The 25,270-nt window shown below is 39.4% G+C and overlaps 2 protein-coding genes across 2 annotated transcripts; both read left to right on the top strand.

The window, feature by feature from the left end:
* Window positions 1-312: 312 nt before the first annotated feature.
* On the top strand, window positions 313-4,194 carry ing4 (inhibitor of growth family, member 4; the record flags this gene model as incomplete). Its single annotated transcript, XM_083910786.1, has 8 exons — window positions 313-349; window positions 804-875; window positions 2,099-2,265; window positions 2,384-2,498; window positions 2,590-2,701; window positions 2,797-2,941; window positions 3,517-3,578; window positions 3,674-4,194. 8 exons carry the CDS (start codon window positions 313-315, stop codon window positions 3,711-3,713), a joined length of 750 nt encoding a protein of 249 aa, XP_083766912.1. The 3' UTR covers window positions 3,714-4,194.
* Window positions 4,195-5,329: 1,135 nt separating this feature from the next.
* ncapd2 (non-SMC condensin I complex, subunit D2) lies at window positions 5,330-23,948 on the top strand (the record flags this gene model as incomplete). The annotated part of the gene is made up of 31 exons (XM_083887899.1): window positions 5,330-5,447; window positions 5,568-5,643; window positions 5,729-5,787; window positions 5,875-6,056; window positions 6,586-6,731; window positions 7,701-7,828; window positions 7,937-8,060; window positions 8,181-8,328; window positions 9,471-9,668; window positions 9,749-9,883; window positions 9,962-10,049; window positions 10,693-10,900; window positions 11,023-11,141; window positions 11,494-11,700; window positions 12,541-12,715; window positions 12,982-13,066; window positions 13,217-13,353; window positions 15,431-15,563; window positions 15,934-16,009; window positions 16,105-16,311; window positions 16,428-16,582; window positions 18,075-18,186; window positions 19,173-19,296; window positions 19,522-19,677; window positions 21,551-21,728; window positions 21,828-21,922; window positions 22,052-22,132; window positions 22,714-22,897; window positions 22,985-23,150; window positions 23,280-23,399; window positions 23,866-23,948. The coding sequence occupies 31 exons, from the start codon at window positions 5,330-5,332 to the stop codon at window positions 23,946-23,948; spliced, it is 4,203 nt and encodes a 1,400-aa protein (XP_083744025.1).
* Window positions 23,949-25,270: the final 1,322 nt, after the last annotated feature.

Raw genomic sequence — 25,270 nt, forward strand, 5'->3', positions numbered from 1 at the left:
CCAGTGAAGATCTCCTTCCATGCCTGTATACAGTGCATAGCTGTTAGTTATTATTATCTCTGTGTAAATTTGAGAAGTAATTCATTAATTAATAACCTATTATCTTATATATATATATCACATTTTAATCAATTTTATTGATATTTAAATGAACTACATATTTGTGTATATATATATAAATCACATTTTAATCCATTTTATTGGTATTTAAATGGATAGTGCCACACAGTTTTGCAGGAGTAAATTCAGTGGGACCCTCCAGTTACGTTGGTCCATTCCGGACAGGAAGCTGTGGTGTTTACATTTTCCAAGATGGCGGCGGGGATGTATTTGGAGCATTACTTGGACAGTAAGCTGTTAAACGTGATTTAAACATGTTTCGCAAACATCTCTACGTCATTAGCTCCTTTACGTGTTGTGTTCTGTCTCGTGTTATAGCTAATAGTCTGTCCAGCAGTGTGAGAAAGGACGCTGCAACTGTTTCCTTACGGTCGGCGGTTTTAGGCTCAGTCTAATTGCTGAAATAAGCGTCGCACTGTAGCGATGAAAGGGTAGATTCGTCACACTCACTCACTGTTTAATATGTAATTAGTTTACATTAACGTCTCGGTGAAAATGAGCTGTATCTGTATCTCTACTTTACTGCCATTACCAATTTGGGAAAGCTAATTTAGTCGCTATTTTAATAGTGAGCTGGTCATCACTCCACACTCTAGAATAAGCTAGCTATCCTGCTTTCCTGATCATTTCCTCTCGATCTCACTGAAAACGGGATAAAACTCTCTGTTTCTTTTTTCCACCAGGTATTGAAAACCTGCCTTTCGAGCTGCAGAGAAACTTCAATCTGATGAGAGATTTAGATCAACGCACAGAAGGTGAGACAAAGAAATCAGAAATAAAACAGCAGCAAACAACTAATATGTGCCTCATTTAGTAAGAGAACCATGTTAAACTCTGGCTAAAAAAAAACATTATGTTTTTGGTTTCTGAGGAAGATTCCATTTGTTGGCCACACGCTTATCATTCATGCTTATTTTTGGACTTTTCATACCTTTTAATCTTTATGTGAAATACTAGATGAGATCATCTTATTGGACATCTAAAATCTTTCCAATAAAACAGTTGTTTGATTGATCTTCTTAAATGAATTCCACAGTAGTGCCATATCATTGTGATGAAGGATGATAAGTAAACATTACTTCATTGCAAAGTTCTGGTGTCTGCAGTACTGAAAATATTGATCTGAGAATAAGGAGACATACTGTATGCAACCAGAAAATTACTTTGGTAGAAGTTAAAGTCGCTCATTGGAGTACTATTGAGTTTAAAATATATCATATTTACTTGAGTATGAAAATTTCAGTGCACGCAAGTAGTGAGGTCCAAGTTAATGTGTGAATTCTGATAGTATTTCATGACCTTAAACATGGAGCATGGAGGTAAAAGAAATGGTCTTCAAAGCCTGAAGGATTTAAAATAAATCAATAAATAAAAATACATTTTTACCACTACCAGAGAACCTAGTGGTTGCTATATCTGAAATGCCAAGGTTTGATGGGAAATGTTTCTGTGGTTATGCCTTTTTGCGTTTGCTCAGGGTTAACCAGTGACTTCAGTCTAGCTTCCCCAATCTTGATTGTCTGTCCCAACCATAGGTCAGTGGTCCCAGCTTCATCAGGCTAACACATACTTCTTAAAAGTAACAGTGTAACAAAGGTGCATGTGGAAAATGTATTGGAATAAAAGTAAGCAATTTATTTAAGGAATGCAGTTGAGTAAAATATAGAAATATAATAGTATATTTGTTTAATACTATATACAGTGTGTGTGTGTGTGTACTAACTAAACAAAATTCAGTATATCGCCTAATGAGTTATGAATAATGATAAACAATGAAAAATAATACACTTAATACGCCGTTAACCATTTATCCTTGATTTACTTGTATTTTTACAGACGTAAATAAAATAATTGTGTGTGTTTGTTAAACTAGAAGGGAAATAAGCACATATCACCACTGTATTTGTTTTCTGTGTATGTAAAGATTGATATCACACTTGTTGTTTTACAATTTTTACTCTTTGTCTCTTTTTCTCAGATCTAAAAGGACAGATAGACTCTCTGGCTAAAGAATACACAGCCAATGCTCGGACTCTTTCCTCTGAACAAAAGCTGTCAATACTGAGGCAGATTCAACAGTCTTACAGCAAATGCAAAGAGTTTGGAGATGATAAGGTTCAACTGGCCATGCAGACCTATGAAATGGTTAGTATGTTATCTATAACCATATATGTTTTTTTTATTAACATTTGTTAAAAGTATTAGTAGAAAGACAGTATATAGCCTTACAGTGCTGACATTTTTTTTTCTTTATTTTGTCCAGGTTGACAAGCACATTAGACGTCTTGACACAGACCTTGCACGTTTTGAGGCTGACTTGAAGGAAAAGCAGATTGAGAGCACAGACTATGATTCCACCTCCAGTAAGGGGAAAAAAGGTGTGTTTCCATAATGTTCCTGTAGTGACATGGGAAACTTTGGGAATCCATTCTTAGTTATAATTGTCACTTGTGGTTGTGTTGTTTTCAGGAGATTCCAGACAGAAGGAAAAGAAGACAGCTAAAACGAGGTCTAAAGTGAAGAGTTCAGATGAAGATGGTAGTCCCAAAAGTGCACAGAAGAAAGTCAAACTTCTTCAGCCGTACGTTTTGTTTACTTTTCAGGTTTGCAGTTAAAAATAATTCCTAGTTTGTTTATGAATGCACACTCATTTGAATATGTTTGGTCCATCCCCAGAGGAGAATTCAACAACCCTTCAGCTAATTTTGGGAACGTACATCCATCGGATGTGCTGGACATGCCAGTGGACCCCAACGAACCTACATACTGTCTGTGTCATCAGGTTTCCTACGGCGAGATGATCGGCTGTGACAACACTGATGTGAGTTTAGTTTTGTGTTGTAGTCGAGACTTGCATGTGCGACTGCCATTGCTTGTTGCAATTTTAAATAAGAAATTCACAAAAATACATGCAAAGAAATTGTGTCATAAAATGAGAGGCAAAAATGTTTTATTATGTCATGGCAGTATTTAGAGACAATTATTATATTCTAGGTATCCTCAAAACAACATATTTATATTTGTACAAAATGTTATTGGGAAGTTCTTTAATATTTTTATATAATGCAAACTTATAATAAATAACACCCTGCCCATAGAAGACATCATTTTATTTTATTGCTGTATTAAATAACATAAACATTACGTATAATTCACATATCACGTAAAGGTCAGCATACTTTTATGGTACAGTCGTGACACTGGCAGGATAATTGCAATACATTTAAATCATAATAATGTTATTTATCAATACTTACTATACTATAGTTTAAAAGGATTGATATTCATTGTTCTGATAGTGTGAGTAATGTAATATAGCAAATGCTGTTTTGTCTCTATTCAGTGTTCCAAATGCAGGACAAGTAACAGTGTGTTATTTATTTTTTTTCTCTGTAGTGCTCTATTGAGTGGTTCCATTTTGCGTGTGTGGGCCTGACGACAAAACCAAGAGGAAAATGGTATGACAATGAGACTGAATCCACAATCCAAGCTGTAATGCAGTGTTTTATTTGAACTGTGCAGGAGAATAATAACATCTATATATGTTATGCAGGTATTGTCCAAGATGCTCCCAAGACAGAAAGAGAAAATGAAAAGCCTTGGTTTTCCTGGTGATGACCAAATGTGGACAGAGAACAGTTGGAAAATGAGAAGAATATTTCTTTTTAAGTTACTCAAACATTTGGTTTCTCATTTCTTAACGTTTGGTGCTTTTTCTTTTGGTTTATAATATGTAATTTGCCTTGGTCTGATGCAGTGTGTGAGGGAGCCAAGTGGTTACAATTATATTTAAATATTGAACTTTTTGTGTTAACAATTATTTCTTTTTTTGTTTTGTTTCTTTTGGTGCTCTTATGGTTTGTGTGTGGGGGATTTTTTTTTATACAGATAAATAGTGAACACTACAACTGACCCTAATGGTTTAACAGTTTACATTTCCATGATACTCTATACTGTATCTATGTATATGACCACAAACTTTAAGCATTTTCTCTAAAGGCACATTTGCCATGGGTATGTTTTTGCTTTGTTGTATGGTTACTTTCTCGTGCTTAGCCTTGGAACGGTTTTATTTTTTTAGTGTAATGAAGGCAAAAGAATATGACGACTAATGCTGCATCGTGACAGTGTTGGTCATCTGTGGTAGTGAGTTCAACCATTTCATTATAACATCTGATTGAGTGCTGTATAGAAAGTAAAACATTTTGTGAAAAGTATTTCTGTAGCTGAAACATTGGTACAGGACAGAGGGGTTGATTTTGTTGTCAATCATTTGAATACAGCTACTACCTCAAAAACTGCCTATGTGTACTTTGTTTTGTATTTCTGTCGTATAGTATCGAGGACGACGTTTTAAATGCGCCGCTACAACTTTGCTGCTGTTTGTTTGTTTGTTTGTTTTCCAGTGGGTGGCGCTGTTGTGCCACTCCTGGTAAACGCATGCGCTTTTAAATGACGTCAGAGGTCCGTCGCTTTGGCGCGATGTCGGAGCAAATTTAAATCTGAACGTTCAGTGGCGGTGAACGCAGAGCAGAGCAGGCTACACGGGCTACACGGCTGATACAGGCTGGCATTTACTAACGGGACTGTCGGCAACAGAGGTGAGAATTATCAATAATTTCGTTAAATGTGAGTTGAATGTTAACCGTAGCAGTCTCCCCCCCCCCCAACAAGTTACGTGAACACTCGGTATAGAGGTTTTCTATAATTAGCATTAGCGAGTTAGCCTGTGAACTTTACTTGCAATAGCCGCTAGCTTGTTAGCCTAGCTAGTACACAACAACAAAGCCATAGTAGTGTTTGGTTATTATGAAAAGTTGTTAAATTGTCGTGAAACATTACAGCTCGTGAATAGTTCTTGTTGTTCTGGAGTTGTTTTTCAGACACACTATTTAAGTATCGATGTGCTTGTTGTGGCCATTATTTAAAACTACGTGTTTGCCATTTTTTGTCGTCTGCTGTTCGTATATGGATCAAAATAACACGTCCATTTTAGTTTTCCACCATGTTTCCCGCTGTTGCTGGTAAAATCATGCTATGGTGTGTCTGAAGAACGTAGTTCTGAGAAAAAACTTATAACCAAATGTACAATATGTAGAATGCATGTTTTCCCAATCATACATTTAATCTTGATATTTTGTGTACCTTCCTTTTAAGAATGCCAATGAATATACTAATAATTTTCTTTGTGTTTCTTCTTGAAGCAGGGATGTCGTGGGATTTCTTTTTACCCGTGTGTTTAGGAGACCTGGTTAAGACTGGTGGAATCAACCAGTATGTTGTTCAGGATGTGGTATCCCCAAAACATCTGCCATCCAGTGTCAGTAGTAAGTATAAAGGTTGATTTATACATTTAGAATCTGTAAGTTGTTGGCTTTGGATCTTTTCATTGTGAAATATTTTCATTAAAGGTAATGGGACTTAAGATATTTCTTTCTTTCATATAGAATTTAAGGCTGCATTGCGTAACCAGGGGCCTCTCTGTATACTGGAACACTTTGATACGGGCTACAGTGTGCTGCGGTAAGTGTGGATCACATACAGCTTTGCTTTAGTGAATGCTAATAAAGATGTGTGTGAACTCGAATCAACTGTCTTTCCATTTTAGGCACTGTAACTCAGTGGAGCTGGGTGTTAAGGAGGATACTCTGGACTTACTAATACAAGGTTAAGCGTTTCTGTGTTTAAACTGACAGAAATTCAACCTTGATGTATTGATATTTTCTGAACATGTATTTTATGGTTTCTTTTCAGTGGTCAGTGGCCTTGCAGGAACCCTGCCAGCAGTGCTCAACACCACGTCCCTCTCAGCTGAAGAGCGCAAAGAGAAGCTTAATGCATTAAAAATGAGTGTCTTCCTGCTCTGCAAGCTCACAGAGACCCTCGAGAGTTACTCTTACTTAAGTAGGCAGAATTTTGTCACAGCACCTGGGAAGGTATGTTTAATAATCACACTGATAGCTAAGACCTGTTCACATGTATACCACTGCTTGCCTATGACAGCAAATTGATTGTCCACCTGCTACAAATGCCCATTGATGAGATCATGGCAAATGTAATGATCCTGTCACACCAGGAGATTGCAGTCTCTAGCCTGCTGTTAGATGGGTAATCTTGGTGGTGCAGTGGAGTTGTATTGCACTGCTGTAAGGGCCCACCCACAGTAATGTGTCACCTTCTACTTCTTCTGCCTCTCCCCAGAGCTGTGGGGTGGGCTAGATGGGAGATGACAAACAATGCATGCATGTTTGTTAATTTTTGTTTGTAAGTCATATGAATGTATGTGTATCAGCAGGCAAGAACTGCAGTCTCATTAGCTGGTGGCAGGTATGAACTAGTCTTTGGTAATCTGAGGGCATATATATATTGTACATTATTTTAAATATTTAATTGTTATCATAGGGATTTTCTAGTGTACAATTCATGAGGCTAAACTGAATAATCAAGTATTTATCTTTTACACAGGGTGGTAAAAAGGGTAAAGCTGGTGGAGAGGGTCTGCTGCAGTGGGATTCAGAGAGAGAGACAGTTCTGCAGGCTCTTATCCAGCTCCTCCAGCTGGATATCCGCTCCCTCTGGAACCTCTCCCTGGTGGAGGAAGAATTCGTCAGGTACTCTTTGCTATATGGGGAGCTCTCTGCAACAGTACAGTATCAGTCTTGGCTGTCTTTATTGTAGTTTCCCTCTTTCTCCTAGCATTTATGACAATATTCTAATTGAAATAATGAAAATAGCTTTATTTTCACTTCCATATCTAGTGAAAAAGTTGAAGGATTACTTACTCCAATGATGAGACCAAGGCGAATACGAGCTTACTGACTGGGAGCTGGGTTCTTCTTTGCCTTTACTGGCAGGTAATCTTGGTAGTGCAGAGGAGGATTTTTGCTCTGCTGTAAGGGCCTGCCTACAGTGAACTGGCTTTACCCAAACTATTCCTCAACAGTCATTGTGGATAATTGCTGGGATGATGCCGACAGTGTGCGTGCATGTTTAAAAAGGCAAGAAGTTAACCCTGCTCCCTTTACTGTTCAGTTAGCTGTGAGTTCTGTCTTTGGTAATCTGAGGGTAGATTCTTGGTTTAATGTACTATGAGAATGCTGTTATGTATCACACTTGGATATCATGTTGGATTTCACAATTGTGGAATAAATCAGTGTTCTGTTATCGATTTAATCAATTCTCTAAAACCCTTCTTCTAGCTTTTATGACAATATTCTAATTGACATTATGAAAATAGCTTTATTAATTAATATTTATTAATTTATTAAAAAGTTGAAGGATTACTTGGAGTAAACTTTCATCAGGCTGCAATGGGTAATTGATTGCCAAGTTGATAAAAAAAATATTTGCTCTGCATAACAATTAAAGTATCAAAACTTAATATATTTTCTTTGTGGACAAAACAAGACGCTTTTAGAACATTATCATTTTGATGTTTGGGGAACAGATCAACATTTACAGACCGTTGGTTAGTTGGAAACATAATCGGGTCTCAAACCCTTGTGTGCACCATGTTTAATTCCAAATTTATCACACCACAACAATGAATGCATTTTTGTCTTGTGCCATTGTTTCCAAAGCTGTGTGACCTGCTGTTGTTACAAACTACTTGAGAACCCAACCATCAGTCATGTCAAGAACAAACCCACCAGGGAAAGTATAATCCACTTACTGGGTGTGTTGATCAAGAAATACAATCACCTCCTTGGTAAGTCCCTCATAAGCATGCTTATCCTTTGAGTAAGATTTGTAATTGAGGGAAAATATAATTTTCTTCATTACAATTGAATTGTGTACTTTCTTTGAACTCCTACAGGTGCAAGTGTAAAGGTGATCCAGTTACTACAACACTTTGAGCATTTGGCATCTGTTTTTGCTCAGGCAGTGTCTGTGTGGAGCACAGAATATGGCGTCAGGACTATCATAGGAGAAGTGATAAGGTCAGATCATCTTGTTTATGTGCACGCTATGATAACTACATATTGATGTGGAAATATGAGTTTTGACATCAGAGAGTGTAGAAATTAATGTGTTTTTTTCCCCCCCCAACCTTCTTACAGGGAGATTGGTCAGAAGTCAGGCGAAGAGCTTGCTAGGGAGGGTTCTGGGGTCAAAGCCTTTGCTTCCTTCCTGTCAGAGCTTGGAGCCCTGGTCCCCGATTTAATGATCCCCACCATCAGCCTGCTCATTACTCATCTGGAAGGAGAGGTACTGCACACCTGAACACCGTTTTCCTACAAATTCTGAACTTTTGGGTTACCCATGATATTCTTTTGGTCATTCAGTGTGAAGGTGTTTGTCTTATTGTATTAGACTACACAGAGCTCTGCACATAGCTGTTCAATTCATAGATTATTTGGGCTATGTGAAGACACATTAAAAATAACTCTTTCTGTCATTGGAGTGCACTACTTTGTTCAGTCTTTCATGGTGTAACAGACCTCTGGTTAAAGTCCATATTTTTTAGGCAATGCAGTGACCTTTCAGAACCCGGTATTATTAGTAGTAGTAAAAGTAATTATTGTGCAGTGCTTGAGTGCCATGAGTAACACGTGGTGCTTCAAGGTTTTTTCTTGCTAGTTGTTGCCTATGCCTGTAAATGCTACTGTGACATTTCAAAATAACACTTCAGACTTTGATTTGTTTTACGGCAATGCGGCATGTAAGTGAAGAAGCCATTTGCACAGGAGCTGTTTTGACATGTTTTAGCATCACATTAATGATGGTGATGTACAGGTCAGGACAGTGACGGTGAACCAGCATGTGCCCCTGAATTAAGAACACTAAACTAAGCCATCATTCATTTAAATTACACACCTGGGATTTTTCTGACCTTGACCAGCCATAATGTCTGCTGTGAAAAGTGTCCTGACAGAATTTGTTTTAGTAAAATAAAACCCCAATTGAACTGTTTAGTTCTCATTTTATCCAATGATGAGACCAAGGCGAATACGAGCTTACTGACTGGGAGCTGGGTTCTTCTTTGCCTTTACTGGCAGGTAATCTTGGTAGTGCAGAGGAGGATTTTTGCTCTGCTGTAAGGGCCTGCCTACAGTGAACCGGCTTTACCCAAACTATTCCTCAACAGTCATTGTGGATAATTGCTGGGATGATGCCGACAGTGTGCGTGTACATGTTTAAAAAGGCAAGAAGTTAACCCTGCTCCCTTTGCTGTTCAGTTAGCTGTGAGTTCTGTCTTTGGTAATCTGAGGGTATATTCTTGCTTTGATGTTTCCACGAAAATGCTGTTATGCATCACACTTAGTCATGTAGGATTTCACAATTGTGGTATAAATCAGTGTTCTGCTGACATCAATTTGATCAATTCTCTAAAACCCTTCATTTGCCAGAGCCATACAATGCGTGTTGCAGTTTGTGAAGTGCTGGGAGAGATCCTCGTCCGTGTCCTGTGTGGCGACAGCCTCGATGAACCTAGTAAAGCTGACCGTGACCGATTCTTTGACATACTTCAGGAGCATCTGCATGACACGCACTCCCATGTCAGGGCACGTGTGTTGCAAGTGTACACACGAGTTGTCAACAGCAAGGTGTGTTCATTACACTTGTGTATAATTGTAAAAGCATTAAAGTTCCCATCTGGTAACAAAAACTGTCCTCTTGTGTTTAGGCACTGCCTTTGTGCAGGTATAGCGAGGTGATGGAGCTCGCTGTGGGGAGACTGATGGACAAATCTATAAATGCCGTGAAGAGTGCTATCCAGTTGTTGGCAGCTTTCATTGCACACAATCCATACAGCTGCAAGGTAAATCAATATGATTAAAAATTCAAGTATTGGACATTGTCACGTTTCACTGTCTCACAGGAATGTGTCTTTTTTTAGTTGAGCAGTGCAGATCTGAAGAAACCGCTGGAGAAAGAGACCACTAAATTCCGAGAGATGAAAGAGAAACTGGAGGGGAAAGCGCCAGGTGTGTACAAACTGTGTTAAAGTCATTTATCCATAGGTCAAACTGTCATTTTGCCCAATGATGAGACCAAGGCGAATACGAGCTCACTGACTGAGAGCTGGGTTCTTCTTTGCCTTGACTGGCAGGTAATCTTGGTAGTGCAGAGGAGGATTTCTGCTCTGCTGTAAGGGCCTGCCTACAGTGAACTAGCTTGACCCAAATTATTCCTCAACAGTCAGTGGGGCAATTCTTGGGATAGTGCTGACAGTGTGTGTGTGTGCGCGTGCATGTGTGTGCATTTATAAAAGGCAAGAAGTTCACCCTGCTCTCTTTGCTGTTCAGTTTGCTATGAGTTTCCTCTTTGGTAATCTGAGGGCCAAGTTCTGAAATCCACTTACACTGCAAACTTGGTCTATTATAACATATCAGCTTTTCAGTCAAGTTTGCATTTTGTGTTATTGAGCAAATTTTCATCCTTCTGGTATCCATTCTTGGCTCAGATGGAGAAGCAGATCAATTGGTTGTGATCTGCTTCTGCTAGTCATTTATGTTTCAAGCTGTCTGGTATTTCAGTTGCATACATTATTATCTTAAAGTGAAACACAACCTTGTCTTGTTAATAAAAGAAGAATTCAGTGGCAAACTTCCCGTTCTCTCCTGGCAGTGGCAGTGATTAAAGCATCTGAGCTTTGGGCGGCTATGGAACCTGAGCTGCGCAGCACAGTCAGAACGGAGCTGGAACCATCAAGTGAAACGGAGAAGGAGCAACAGGAAAATGAGGACAGCGGAGATGCTGAAGAAGAAAAAGAGGCAGAAGACGACAGGGCTACTGCAGTCATGGTTGCCCAGTATCTCCGTGTCAACAAGTACAGGTAAGTCAATGACCGTCGTTGATCTGGGTAAGAGGTGACTTAATAGAAGAATATTTTTCCCCATACTGTCAATTAATCATAAAATGGATTTACATTATTTTCTCTGTGCTCCAACTTTACAGGAATGCTGTGCGTCTTTGTGTAAAAGCTCACAGCTGCTTCCCTGAATCTGAGAGGTTTGCCTCTCTGTCCACTCTCACCTCTGATACTCTAATGGAAACACTGGCTCTTATTTTCAAAGGTAAAGGCGGCACTTTATCAGCTGCTCATGTAGAGTGCTCTCAACTGTTACCTTTTATTGAAGGCAAAAATGAAAACCTATAGGAATCAGTTCTTTTAGAGGAAGTTCATTTTACATTATCTTTCCATTTCATTTCATTAGTCAATAATTGTCTGAACCAAAGTGTATTTAAAGTGTAGAATACTGCTCAAACCAGCTGCGTCATCCTTAATTTATTTCATTACTTAAAAGGATTTGAGTTCAACACAGAACCTACACCAACACTTTGAAGCAGTTGGACTGCCACACTCCATTCAAGTCTCGTATGATTTCTTCTCAAGTCTTAACATTAAACTGCCTCTGATGTCCTCAGGCTCTGATGACGATGATGCCGCCGCTGAGCTCAGCCAGAATTTACCGCCTACCCCACAGAAAGAGGGGGAGAAAGAGGGAGAGGATGGGGAGCTGAAGAAGCAGGAGATGTTGGTGCAGTATCTGAAAGATACAGAGACTTTCGCGTTACAAGTGGAGAGAGCAATTTCTGTCATCAACACGATGCTCTATTTGAAAACTGCATCAGGTAGCAAGCAGTAAAGTCACTCAACCAAACTTGTTCATATAATAGGGCTGCACAATATATCGTAAATCTATCGTCATCCGAATATACATATGGCAAAAGATGGTTTGAACTGTGATAAATGTTTCCCACACATTCTGTCAACAGCGGCACTCTCCCACTGCGAGTGTCGAGTAGCGAACATTGTGCACCCTGCTTCACTTTTTAACTTTCACACTAATATCAACAGTATTTCCCCCACTATTCATTTGGAGCAGCACCGGTTTTATTTCAGTGTGTGTTCTCCATCACTACTCTGCTTTCTGTACCAGTTCTGTGTCTTGTGTGTAAGCACAAACACATGCAGAGTGGAGAGAAAGGTAACTATGAGTTAAATGGTTCTCAAAACATAAAAACCAGGCTGAAATATCAGTGCATGTGAATGCGACCAAGCAGTTATGAGCAGCTATACTGCACTGCTAAAAAATATATAAAATAAAGAGACAAGGCTCTTGTCTCTTTCACACACGTACACGTCTGTGTCAGTCCTCTTAACCCTCATCACTTCCGTTCACCCTGTTCTTCACTTAAAGAGCTTCTGCTACATCAACTTCCTGTATAAACCTTTTGCCCATGGCAATGAAAATACCTTGGAATACAATTAAAATGCATTATTGCTGTATGTATAATTCATGTTGTTTAATGCATTATGTAAAAAAATTAATTACTAGTAATATCGTCATGGCAATATTCAGCAACGATATTGCATGTTTTCCTAATATTGTGCAGCTCTATCATATAGTGTTTGAATTTATGCTGTAATGAGGTATTCTAATAGTCTAACAATGTTTTTTGTGTTTGTAGTGGTTCAGGAGGCTGTGCAGTTCTGTGTGACGGTGTGTGAGTTTGGTGTTGCCAACTCTGTCAGCGGAGTGAGGAAGATGTTGCCACTCGTCTGGTCAACTGACACTGCCATTAAAGATGCTGTTGTTCAGGCCTACAGGCGCCTTTTCCTGAACCCTCAGGGAGACAACGTCAGGTTTGTAAAACATACCTGACAGTATGGGAAAACCTAAAGCAAATGCATCATTTTCAGCCCTTAATGTGTTAACTTTTGCCTGTTATTGTATATTTTAGGTTCTACGTAATTCAGTTGCCACTATCGTCTAGATTCCTTTTAATGTCTAATGCATGCCATGTGTCAAATTATATGAATTTATACACAACTGAGAATCAAAATGAATGGTTAAAATTATTTTGTTATGTACTTGCAGACATTTATTTTGATGTTGATGTTTATATTAGGGTGAAAGCCCAGACTCTAGTGGATAGTCTTTCAGAGCTAATGGTGGATGCATCTCTGGGAACAATCCAATGTCTTGAGGAAATAGTGAGTAACTCTCACATGTGTCATTTCTCTTTTTGATGGTACATTTAAACAGTTGTCAAGTATATTTGAGAACATATTTGCAACAGCCATAAAATGCATACTGTATTTGTGCCTATTCAATTAAAATCTTCTCTAAAATCATCTCTGTAGGTACAGGAGTTCTTTGGCAGTGGCAGCAATCTCGAGTCCACTGTTGTGCAGGTCTTGTGGGAAAGGTTTACTGGGAAACGAGAGACTTCTGGTCTACACAGACGAGCAGCAGTGTTACTGCTGGGTATGGCTGCACGGTAAGACCCACATAACTTTGAATGAATGAATATTAAGAAATTAATGCAAATATTATGTATTTGCAATTTTGCATAGCGTTTATGTAGTCTTGGTGACTAAGCCAAACATCCATTCACTTACAGCACATTCATATTCAGGCAGAAAATTATTTCTATAATTAATTGTAATTATAATTATTTTAAAATCACTGATCAATTATCAAATTAGTTGGCAGTTGATTAAGTAGCTGATTAATAATTGCACTCTTATGCAGTTTTGTTTTTATTATGTTTTGTGGGGACTTCCGCTACAAGTAAAGCGACGCTGGATTTGTTCTCTCGTGTTTGTCTATACAGGCTCCCGTAGAAACATGGCGTCATGGCAATGCAGTAGCGGCCCGCGACCATGTTATTTTACATGACTTTTTGAAACACTACGAAATTAAACAAAGAATGTTATACAGCGACTAGACAATGCAGGAGCACATAATATGTATACAAAAGTGGATTTTGGGTCATCGTGAATATCCTCCATAGAACGCAAAAGTCTTTTTCTTATTTGATTCCCTTTTCCCCCTGGTCTCCAGTTTTGTGTGGCCAAAGGAGCTGATCATAGAACAAGGGAGAAACATTTCTTATGTGGACTCTGGTTATGTCATGTCTGCTAGGCCTTTCATTTATATCTTTTAATTAGTTTGACAAATTTTTGCTGGAAGAAGAAAATCCGTACTGCGACAATCTTCGTCACACCCATTCACTGCTATTGCTAATGTGGTCTTAATAGGCAGCCCAATGTGATCCATCCCTGCCCACACTTGTTTTGTGTTTAAACCAGGGTAAAGAACATGTTGCCAAATGTGAATCATTTAACTACCGTTTTACTCCTGGCATTTTGATTCGTTTAAAGGAAACTATGAAGTCCCATCACAGCTTGTGTTGACACACGTCTTTTTGTTTCTCACAGTGGAGAGGAGTAGGTGTGAACAACCAAAATAAGTATTTGTAAATGGAAACATAACAGTTGCTGTTTATAATTACAGTATGCTGTGGTTGAGAAAAATGAATTAATTTCTCAACAACAACTTGGGAAATTGTATATACAGTACATGTGGCTGACTGAAAGTATAAAGGGAGTACATTAATGCAATGTACATTAAAACAATATAGGCGTAATAATAATGTACACATACCTGTTGGGCAACTATTTTAAACTTCTTAACTAATCATGGCCCAAATCATGAAAGGCAACTAAACTGTATAGGAAAATATATCATGCATTTGCATATTGTGGTTGGAGATTGTACATTTTCAGCTAATTGGACTTTGTTCTTCAATCATAAGTAAAATTTACCAGAATTTCAGGTCTTTCTTAAACATTACCTTCTTCAGGTCTCTCTTTTAGTACAGGTGTTAGGTGGAATTTGAGATGGCAAATGTCATCATAAACTTTATTTCTTATTGTATATTAAAATAAATGGGACTGTTTAAACTATTGGTAAGAGAAAATCTTTTAAGTTCAGTGAAAGTGTTGAAAGTTGACCGTTTTTATGTCAAATCTACAATATTTCTCACCAGTCAAAGACATTTTCCTTTTGGTCCAGCCTCAGCTACTTGACATTCAGCAAATCCTCTCGTTAGTCAGACTACAAGCTCAGCCTCGTCTCCTCTTCATTGTAATCAAAGTCACGACCATAACTAGGCTCCTTGCCAGCGCATATCGCTGGAAAAAAAAATATATATATTTTTTTTTGTGTGTATGTGTTCCCCCTCAATCTACCTCAAAGAGTACCGCTACTGTAGGGAGAGAGCAAAGAGACTATCTGCAGTACACCCACACTGCTGCCTCTCCTCATCCAGCCAGCAACGTTCAGAACATATTAAGTCTTATGTGCTTCTCCTAACCCATCCTCCTACACGCATTATCTGGGCAGCAGCCTAGCACTGGCAAGGCCAGCACACAGCAGTCAGGGTGATACAGGGCACAGATGTTATTACTTCACTTTGCATAATCCTTTGATCATTATGGACTCTAACATTTTTTACAAACTTGATGCTGTTTTGTAAAATTGCCTGCTTTCTATGTATATTAATCCATCAGGGCAGAGAGGGAGGTGGTTCTCAGTAATCTGGACACTCTGTGCTCCGTCGCTCTTGGAGAAAAAGTCACTGAAGACTTCCTTCTGGCCAGAGACTCAGTAATAACCATCGGCAGCATCACTGACCATGTCAGGGTAAGAAAATGAAAAATTTCACTTTAAACAAAGGGCCAAGTTGACCTGACATCAGTGGGTCAATGTGACAAAATTTAATTTATATCCAAGGAATGTGTATGTTTCATCAACTTCTAAGAGGTTTCCTGAATTCAGTTTTGGGTTTTACACACCACTGCGCCTCCAAAATGTGTTTCTTTCCATTTCTGTTATTTAAGTTTAAGAATATTAAAAGATCTGAAACATAATTCATATCAATAGCCACAAAAATGTACTACTACTAGTTCTTATGGCATTAATCATGATATATATCCTATCGTAACAAAGAACCTCTAAATAAAACACTGTAATGCAAATTCAATATCATGCATTTCAATATTTCCACCACCAGCAATCCAAAGGTGCTCCATTCAGACTGCCCCAGGAGCATCAGCTCTTCAGCCGCCTCACCCAGGCCATTGCTGATGGTAAATGCAGATAAATGTGCACTGTAAGAATATTCCTAGTGTTTATGTACTTGTTGCCACTCGTGTCTTCTTGAATCTGTTGCTATTTATTCCAGGCGTGGTGATGGAAGACCCTTACTGGCAGAGCTTCATGGAACAGGCAGTTCGTCTCATCTACTTCCTGGCTGAGTCTCCTGATCAGCTGTGCACCCGGCTGCTCCAGCGCAGTGTTCGCCTCTTGTTGGATCAGATTGCTGAAGGTGGGGAAGTTAACAAAGATCCTGACCAAATGCAAGATGGATCTCAAGAGTCCAGTGAGCAAAGTGAACAAGGCGAGTTCCCTCGTGTCTCCTTCTAAATTGTATATTTGTAGTGTAATGTATAATTGGGCTAGGCATTTTCTCTTAATCACGTGTCTGCTTGTCTCTGTTTCCTGCAGTGAACAGTGTGTGTCTGGCCCAGCTGTTGGCTCTGTGTGGCTGTGTGGCCTTCTGGCAGGTGTCCCACCTTGAGCGCAGTGTGAGTGCTGAGCTGCGGAGGAGAAGAGGAGAGACTGAAGAGAGGGAGGAGAAAGGCCCATCCAGCAAAGCCAAGGTGAGGAGGCTGCAAAAAGTGGTACATCTCTATTCTGTCTTGTTAATGTTGCTTGGCAGTGCATTTGCCCAATAATAATCATTATGTATTAGAAAAACAAGAAAAAGATGAGCGATGGCTCATAATTGCTCAGCTCATAGGGGTGCAAGATTGTCACCCTAATTAGAATTAGAAACCTTTTCATTTTTTCTTCAACTAAATGAGGAAACGGTGGTTTACTTGCAATCTGATCATTGCAAGATTTACAATACAATGATATAATTGAGTGATACATCTTGCAAAAAGAGAAGTTTCCAGATTACTTACACCATGGAAATCTATCAGCAATGAAATCCAGTACAGCCAAGTCATTTTTGTTACTCGGAATACTAAAATGTCCATGTTGAGATTTGGGGCCAATTCCAATTATTATTAGGTTGTCAGTTAGTTATAAGATGATACTCATACAAATATTCAGCTGACAGTTACCACACACCACGGCTTATTGAAAAGTAAACCATAGCCAACGATCGCTTGTCCGCCCCGGCCGGCTATTGACAAAAGATCGTAAAATAAAAATAAATGTTACGCAACAATGACATCAGTAATCCATAATATGGGCCTAAACTAAGATAATACAATGGTTTTCATCATTTTTTTATATCTCTATTAACAAAGAAAGGTCAGAAACTCCGCTAAAAGCTCGTATAAACCATTCTTATGTTCACCAAACACAGTTAAAACACCGATGGAAACCAGCAGGAGCGGAAAAAACCTGTTCCAGCGCACACATGAAAAAGCGGCACCGAAGCGTCAGTGTGATTATGTAAACAGCGGAGAATTCACAGATTTTTATCACTCTACCAACAAGATTCACGGATCCAGCCCCAAAATAAGAGCAAAACAACGGACTTTCAAGAAATACAAGCAGAAATGTTGTCTTACCTTTGCTGTTTATCAAAACAATTTATTTCCATCGGAACAAAACTGCTTCTAATGAAGAACTACGCTTCCCAGCATGCTTTGGGGACAAATCCCAATCTGATTGATCATTACTTTGTATTTTTCAACAGTATTATTTTGTTACAGAAAAGATAGAAATCTTTGTTTTTTTATTTATGTTCAAATCTGTTCACGGTGTTCCAAAATACTGTTATTAAATGTTACATTAAGTTGCTATGTAAGTAAATGTTTAAATAAAATGTTTTTTGAAATTTAAAAAAAGTCGTGGAATGTATCAAATCGTGATACAAATCGAATCGTGAGTTTGTGTATTGTATATGCTAGTGTGTTAAGAGCAGTCTTCATATTTAAAATTGTAAAATAATTATTTTACAGTCATTCACCACAATCGCAGCATAACGGCACTCCTTCTTCTCAGCTGCTGGTATTGGTTATTAAGTAACCTGAACCAACAGTAGTTCCTAAATGAGATCTGTCCGTGATCATCCAAAGAAGAAATATTGGAGAAGAAAGTGGCTTATATAAAAAAAAAACATTGTTTTTCCAACAGCAAGCAGCCAATGAGAGTGCCATGGAGGAGGAGCTTGGGTTGATGGGTGCGTCTGCCGAAGATACAGAGGCTGAACTCATCAGAAAGATCTGCGAGACTGAATTACTTTCTGGTAATAAAACCTCTTGGCCTTTGCTTTACTCTCCCACATTAAGATGTATTTAAAGGGCCTGTACACACAAGAACCAGATGATGCAAATGTTTTGTATCGTTTCTGCTTTTTATTCTCCAATAACCGTTGTGGGTCCCAGAATGAAAAGATCTCAAAATGTCATCCTTGCATTTTTGTGTGTACAATCAATAGGCAACCTTGCTCTTGCCATCTTCCTCATTGTTTCTTAATATTATTGTGTTTTGAGATTGCTTGTTTTACTCGATGTTGATTCTCTTTCCATTAGTTCTCCTGGCATGGTTCAATCTGCCTCTCTTTCTGTGATTGTTCACATACTAATAATACACTGCCTGGCCCAAATGGCACTCATTTGCTGTGGCATTTTTTTCCGATAAGCTTCTACAATGTCACAAGATTTATTTCCATCCAGTGTTGCATTGATTTTTCACTAAGATCTTGTATTGATTGGAGAGTCAGACCACTGCGCAAAGCCTTCTCCAGCACATCCCAAATATTCTCAATGGGCTTATGGTCTGGACTCTGGTGGCCAGTCCATGTGAAATCATGGAAACTACTGAACAATTTGACCCCGATGAATCCTGGTCATCTTATGCCCGTGCTGTCAGGGAAGAAAACAAATCCATTGAATCTGGTCATTCAGGTAGTGGGCTGATCTCATTCTTTGGGCACATAATGTTGCTGAACCTAGACCTGACCATCTTCAGCAACCCCACATCATTACATGCTTCATGTTGTCTTTGTTTTTGGTGTATTTCTGTGGCAGTGTTACAGTGCAACATATACACCTGGCATATGAACTCGAGTGTTATGTCATTTTTAGGGTTTTGTGGAAAATGTTTTAAGAACGAAAAAAGAAAAAGATTGGGTCTGAGGCCTAAGCACCATCTCCTAGACATAGCTTTTGCTTGCACTGTATTTTCATATATATTTTTAACATCACCTCCTCACACTCCTTTTTCTCTTAGAGGAGAACTTGCTATGTGCATTTCTTCCCCTGTTGGTGAAAGTCTGCAGCTCCCCGGGGCGTTACTCCCACCCACAGCTCACCACTGCTGCCTGTCTGGCACTCTCTCAGTACATGATGATAAGGTAAACACACTGCCCTCATATCTGATTAAGCAGTTGGTTGGTCAATACTAAGTCATTTTACCATTTTAGTTTATTAAGTAAAATGCCAAAAGATTGACTGGTTCTATTTTGGAATGGGTGAATAATTGCTACATTTAGGAAATCTGTACATTTTTTAATGTTCTCTGACCTTTTTATGGGCCAATTGTTTCATTTAAATGTTGGGTTTTGTTTGCTCTTTGCCAGCCCATCTGTGTGTGAGGAGAACGTCCGTCTCATGTTCACTGTGCTGGAGCGCTCTTCTCTTCCAGTTGTTAGAGCTAATGCAGTAATTGCCCTTGGAGACCTTACTGTTCGTTTCCCAAACATTTTGGAGCCCTGGACACAGAATCTCTATGCCAGGTAATATAATTCAATTGATCCGTCCAGAATGTAGAATAACATTGTCCCAGTGGGGCTCATGTTTATTATTACCGTACACCAGCTGATGTTCTTTTAATTATGTGTACATTATCATAATATCCATAGATTGTGTTGTTTTTCTTTGCCCGAGCTGATGGAGGAGCTGAGTGGGTGGATTGTAAATGATGTTTAATCTCAGCCAACATTTCCCTTATGCTTGTACACTTGAGCCATCGACATCCAGAACCCACCACCACCACCGTCACCATGTCTGAACGTGTTGTTCTTTCAGCCAGAGAAGTGTTGACGCTGTCACAATGCTCCACTGAGCCACATGATGGAAAAAAGTTTGCGCTTTCCATCACGACTTTTTAATGGAGAGAAGCAAACTTTGCGATGATCTATGATGGTACAACCGATATCTTCCTTGTATCCTGACCTCTGCAGTTGCCATGGGAACTAGCCAGCGTTTCACGGCTTGTAGAAACCCTCCCTCTGGTGAACTGGGGAGGAGTCTTAGCCCGAACAAGACAAGGGCGCTTTTAGACAAGGAACAACTTAATTTCTAGTGTTACAAGCGGTGGACCAATGACTAGTGTGTGTCGTAATTACATAGAACGGTTGAATGAGCAGAAGGGAATAATTTTGTTTGAAGTCAAAGGTTTTGCAAGCGTTTATGCTTGTAGGTACACTTTCATTTTAATAACACTTAATGGTTTCCAATGTGTTTCTCCTGCACAAAGTTACACTAGTTCCCTATAGTTGAGGCAGAAGCTGACGTTTCTTTTGATGAAGTGCAGTTTTAATTGGAATGACTGATAATGCTCTCATTGAGGTGTTTAGGGTGTGTAAAACATTCTGTTCTTTTCATAATGTGTTGTTGCCCTCATAGTGTTCTTACCTGATAAGCATTTCAGACTGTTTCATAATTGTCTCCTGCTCACAAATACCTCACTTTTCTCAAGGCTGCTGTCCTGGAGCTTCCTGATAAGAGCATTAAAAATTAATTACCCTGTTCCTTACGGTTGTAAGCCAGTGCGGTGGTATATGATGTATGCCATGCACACGTGTCGGATCCTTTGCCAGGAGTCCTGCTCCCTGGCATACGTTAGAAATGGGTAATGAGTTTCTTTTGTTCTGTGGTTTTGGATGAGGCTAAATCTAAATTGTTGTCAGAATGCAATCAGATTGTCCTGCCACAGCCTGTCCACTGCCATTGTCTACAGCTGAGGCTAAGACAGTTATTTGGTTTCACTAATGTTGTGGCTAATTTTACTTTTGTAGAGAGCCTTTTTGTTTAGGATGGGGAAATGACAACAGCACCAGGCAGGATATTTTGCATCCACTCCTCAGGGATTTTTTTTTTTTTTACATATTTACAGATTGTATATAATGGAATGGATGTATTGGTCTGTCAGGCATTTACATTTGCAGATATGGCATTTGTGATCATCTTTTGTTTCCTCTCTAGTTTGTCCTCCATCTTAAAAAAAAAAAAAAAAGAATTAATAAAAAGCAGATTTTTTTTTTATATAAAAATGATGAATAGTCTTTGTTTTACTGACTTTTCTTCAAGGGCAACAAGAGGTTCCTGTGTGGTTTTGAGTGGAAAGGAATGTTTCCCTTTCAGAATGAAAGGCACTATACACATCAAATTTAATTAATAGATTTAATTCAAGATCAAACAAGAGTTTAACACTCAAACCGTTTTATTTTGGTTTGATCAAATACCTGTTGAAATGAATGTCCTTGCTGTCTAGTTGTGTACTGCTGATTAGCAAAGTTTAGCATGATGGAGACTGCAGTCTTTGTCTTGGCAACAAAGGAGAAGAAAATGATCTCGTCACTAAGTGAAAAGCCTCTTCTCCTCCAGGCTCAGTGATGAGATTCCATCAGTGAGGCAGACGGCTGTGACAGTACTTACCCAGCTGGTACTTAAGGATGTGCTCAAGGTCAAAGGACAAGTCAGCGAGGTGGCTGTGCTGCTAATTGACCCTGAGCCGCACATCACCAGCCTCGCACTGAACTTCTTCAATGAATTGGCTGCCAAGGTACACATGCGCACACACACACCCATCTAGAAGACTCACTGTAGGGTGAATAATTGGTAATGTTTTTTTTTAATTGTACTCGCTGGTGTCACCAATTAGGACAATGCCATCTATAACCTTCTACCAGACATCATCAGTCGCCTGTCTGATCCAGAGAGAGGCATGAGCTCGGATGACTTCAACACTATCATGAAGTGAGTGTTGCTTGGTGTCGGTGTCTTTTTGTGTGTGTTTGCTGTATTTGTCTATGCTGTGCAGGTTGATTCTCAGCAAACTGATTAGTTTGTTGATGCCATTTTATTTGCATCTGGTTTTTTTTTTAGGCAGCTGTTCTCCTACATTACCAGAGAAAGACAGACCGAGTCTCTGGTAGAGAAAATGTGTCAGCGCTTCAGGACTGCCAAGTGAGTATATTTGCCCCTCCCATTTCCCATCTTCACACCTGTGATCTGCATCTTTTGTTTTTCTTGTTTTTTTTTTGTTTTTTTTAAATCCCAATGTTTCCTGGCTCACATCTAAACTGCAGGGTATCATTTGTACAAGATGTGGGGGTGGATGAGCGGTAATTAGTGGTTGAGAAGAGATGGACAATTACAGAGAGTTCACAGTTGAGTTCACCTGTCACCTACAGTCTGACATTGCCCTTCTCACTCATTTTGTCATGGAAACTGTCTTTCCATGTATGTGAGGGATGTAGACAAACAACCGGCGCTCTCGGGGCTTCAGTCTGCCTCTGACTCATACTCCATCTGTACTCCAGCGCGCACAGGAAGGGCATTTTATATTATACAATGGCAAAGTGAATTTAGATACAAAAGCTTACTGGAAAATGAGATTTGTTCCGAATGCCAGAGCAAAGCCATGCTCATGAGTAATGAGCTAATGAGCTTTTTGTTGTGGATCTTGAATTCCTATGCACTTCACATAGTTTCAAATCTAGTTTAGTCCCTAATTCCAATGACTCTCATTGTACTTCTCTCCTCAGGACGGAGCGCCAGTGGTGCGACTTGGCCATGTCTCTGTCTCTGCTGTCTATGTGTGAGCGTGGCTTTAAGAGGCTGCAGGAGTGCTGGGAGTGTTACAGTGACAAGTTGACTGAACCCGGAGTTTACCAGCCTCTACTCTCCATCACTGCTAAGCTCCGCCGTGGGGCCAAACCCCAGTTTAAGGTACAATATACGAACGTATAAAGAATTGGAGTATTTTGCCATTATTATTATTTTTGTGCGTGTTCTTATCATGACTTATTTAACCAGGCCCAGGTCGATGAGTTCGAAAAGCGTCTGACTGCAGTTCACACACGTGGGCTGGAGAATGTAGAAAGCCCCGAGATGGACGAGGAATCCCAAAAAGAAGGACCGTCTGAGAAGACCGTCCTGCGAACACCTTTGCCCGCCCGGGGCCGTCAAAGGACCAAGAGAGGTCAGTACTCGCTGGCTTTGTCTTTGAAAAGGATTCTGCAAATTGTAAATGTGTGCATACAAGTAAATTAGGAGATTTAAATTGTGATTAAAATTAATAATTGCATCAAATCTACAACCTCTAACACAGGTCAAGCAAAGCCTTCAACATCCAGCCGTGGTGATGAGAGCTTTATGACTCCTCAAAAGTCTCGCAAGTCCAAGAAACCAGTGATCACCTTTAGTAGCGATGAAGAGGAGGACGAAGAGGGTAAGTGCAGCGGAAGAGTTTAACGTCTGAGTTTGTCTCTTTCTTTGTAATATTTTTAAAAATGTAATATAAATGACTACACAGAGGGATTAATGACATATCAATGAATTGGACTATATTCTGGATTTACTTGGTTTTAAAGGTAGATAAATAAAATGACGTGTTTGTCGGTTGATTAATATGTGTTAACATTTATTAAATTGGTATGTGTAGAATTTAAATTTCCATTCTTTTTGGAACATGTCTGTAAAAGTTTATATTGATTTTTACAGTCATGATCACTGTTTGGATCACTTGTTTGAACCAGATGAACATTTAAGACAGTTGTAACTCAGTTGCGTAAAAAAAAAAAAGATAACGGCACTAATTCAGGATCTGAGGAGGTTTCTGCTCAAGTTGCTTTTCTTTGACTATAGTTTTGATTCAATTTTAATCGTGCTTTAACCTATTACTGTTTTCCTATCAGATGCTGTAATGGCAGAGAGTGAGACGCCTAAAGTGACCACACCCATCGCCCGTTCATCCAGGAGAGCTCGCCTCAGAAACTGATTTTTGTTTTTGTTGTCTGTCTTATTTTTGTGTAACCTTTTAATCTTTTATCCAAATCCAATCCTTTTTATCCAATTTTTTTTTTTTTTTTTTAATTCTTTATTTTTTTAAATCTTGTATATTTTTAAGATACTGCTTTTAGGCATAAAACCGCAGTCATCTAACATATGTAATATGTAGAACTGAGACGTCTTTTTATAATAAACCTGTCTGTGGTTTTGAACTCTTTGGCTGTCTGTGTCAGTTGGAGCTGTCATTCACAGGCATTGCGCGGACGCTGACACCAGTAAATGTGTGAGCAGTTTGGGCATATGCTGGGTCATGTCGGGTAAATTTATGCCATCTTTACAAGCAGCTTTGAATGTCTTTGTATTATGTGTTTGGACAGCGGTGTTTAACGGGCTGTCGCAGCTTGCTCAGACAGTGTTACTACCCCACATGCTTCACCACTTACTTTTCCTGAATTTCATTTTTGTTTGGTCTTAACGGCGTTTTCTGATATCAGACTTTTACCAGAAGAGGAGAAATACCTCCCAAGTGCAGCTGTGTTTATTTCCAACTGTTCCCCCTCTTGTTCTGTCTGACACATTTGCTGTTGCCTAGTTGGCCACCTCTGTTCTCCTGTAATCAATCTCTTTTGTAGGTCTTTCTCTGTTCTCTGCCTGACACTTTTTTTTTTTCCTCCCATCTTCCTCCTACTCTCCACTGCCTGCTTTTCCTCCTCCAGCTCCTCACTTCATGGACATCCCATGCACAGTAGTTTAACCCCCTCCTCCATCCACTCCTCATCACTTATCTCGCCCACTTCCTCTCCCACACGTCCTCCGAAAAGATGAGAGGGGTGCGTTTCTGTATGTGATTGTTATGTTATGTAAAAACACTTTACCAACAACAGGCTAACGGTATGATTGCACTAGTAGTTGGGTTTTTATCGGAGTTTAAATGAGTTTAGTGGGTGCTAAGTGAACAGACTGTCTCTAATTTCCAACGTACATACCTGAATTTAAAGTGGCACGACGCATGTTGCCTACAGCATGTGTCTTAAATAAGAGGACACTGATTGAAGTGTGCGACAGGTGAACAATCGCTGCTCAGCCTCCGATGCACATTGGTAATTGCAGTGGTTTATTTACTTGAAATAATTGGAGGCTGCTGAACTTTGAGGTCTGTGTGTTGGATGGCACAGCTCCTGTGTGTATTGTAATTTTGGTGGCGGGGGGTACAGGGAGCAGATGGCACTGACAGACTGTAACTTACACAGCAGAGAGCGGGGAGGTCAGTGCATGCTGGGAAAGACCACACAGACAAAGGTTGAGAGAGAG

This window comes from Microchirus variegatus (assembly GCF_963457635.1).
Source record: "Microchirus variegatus genome assembly, chromosome: 1".
Lineage (NCBI taxonomy): Eukaryota > Metazoa > Chordata > Actinopteri > Pleuronectiformes > Soleidae > Microchirus > Microchirus variegatus.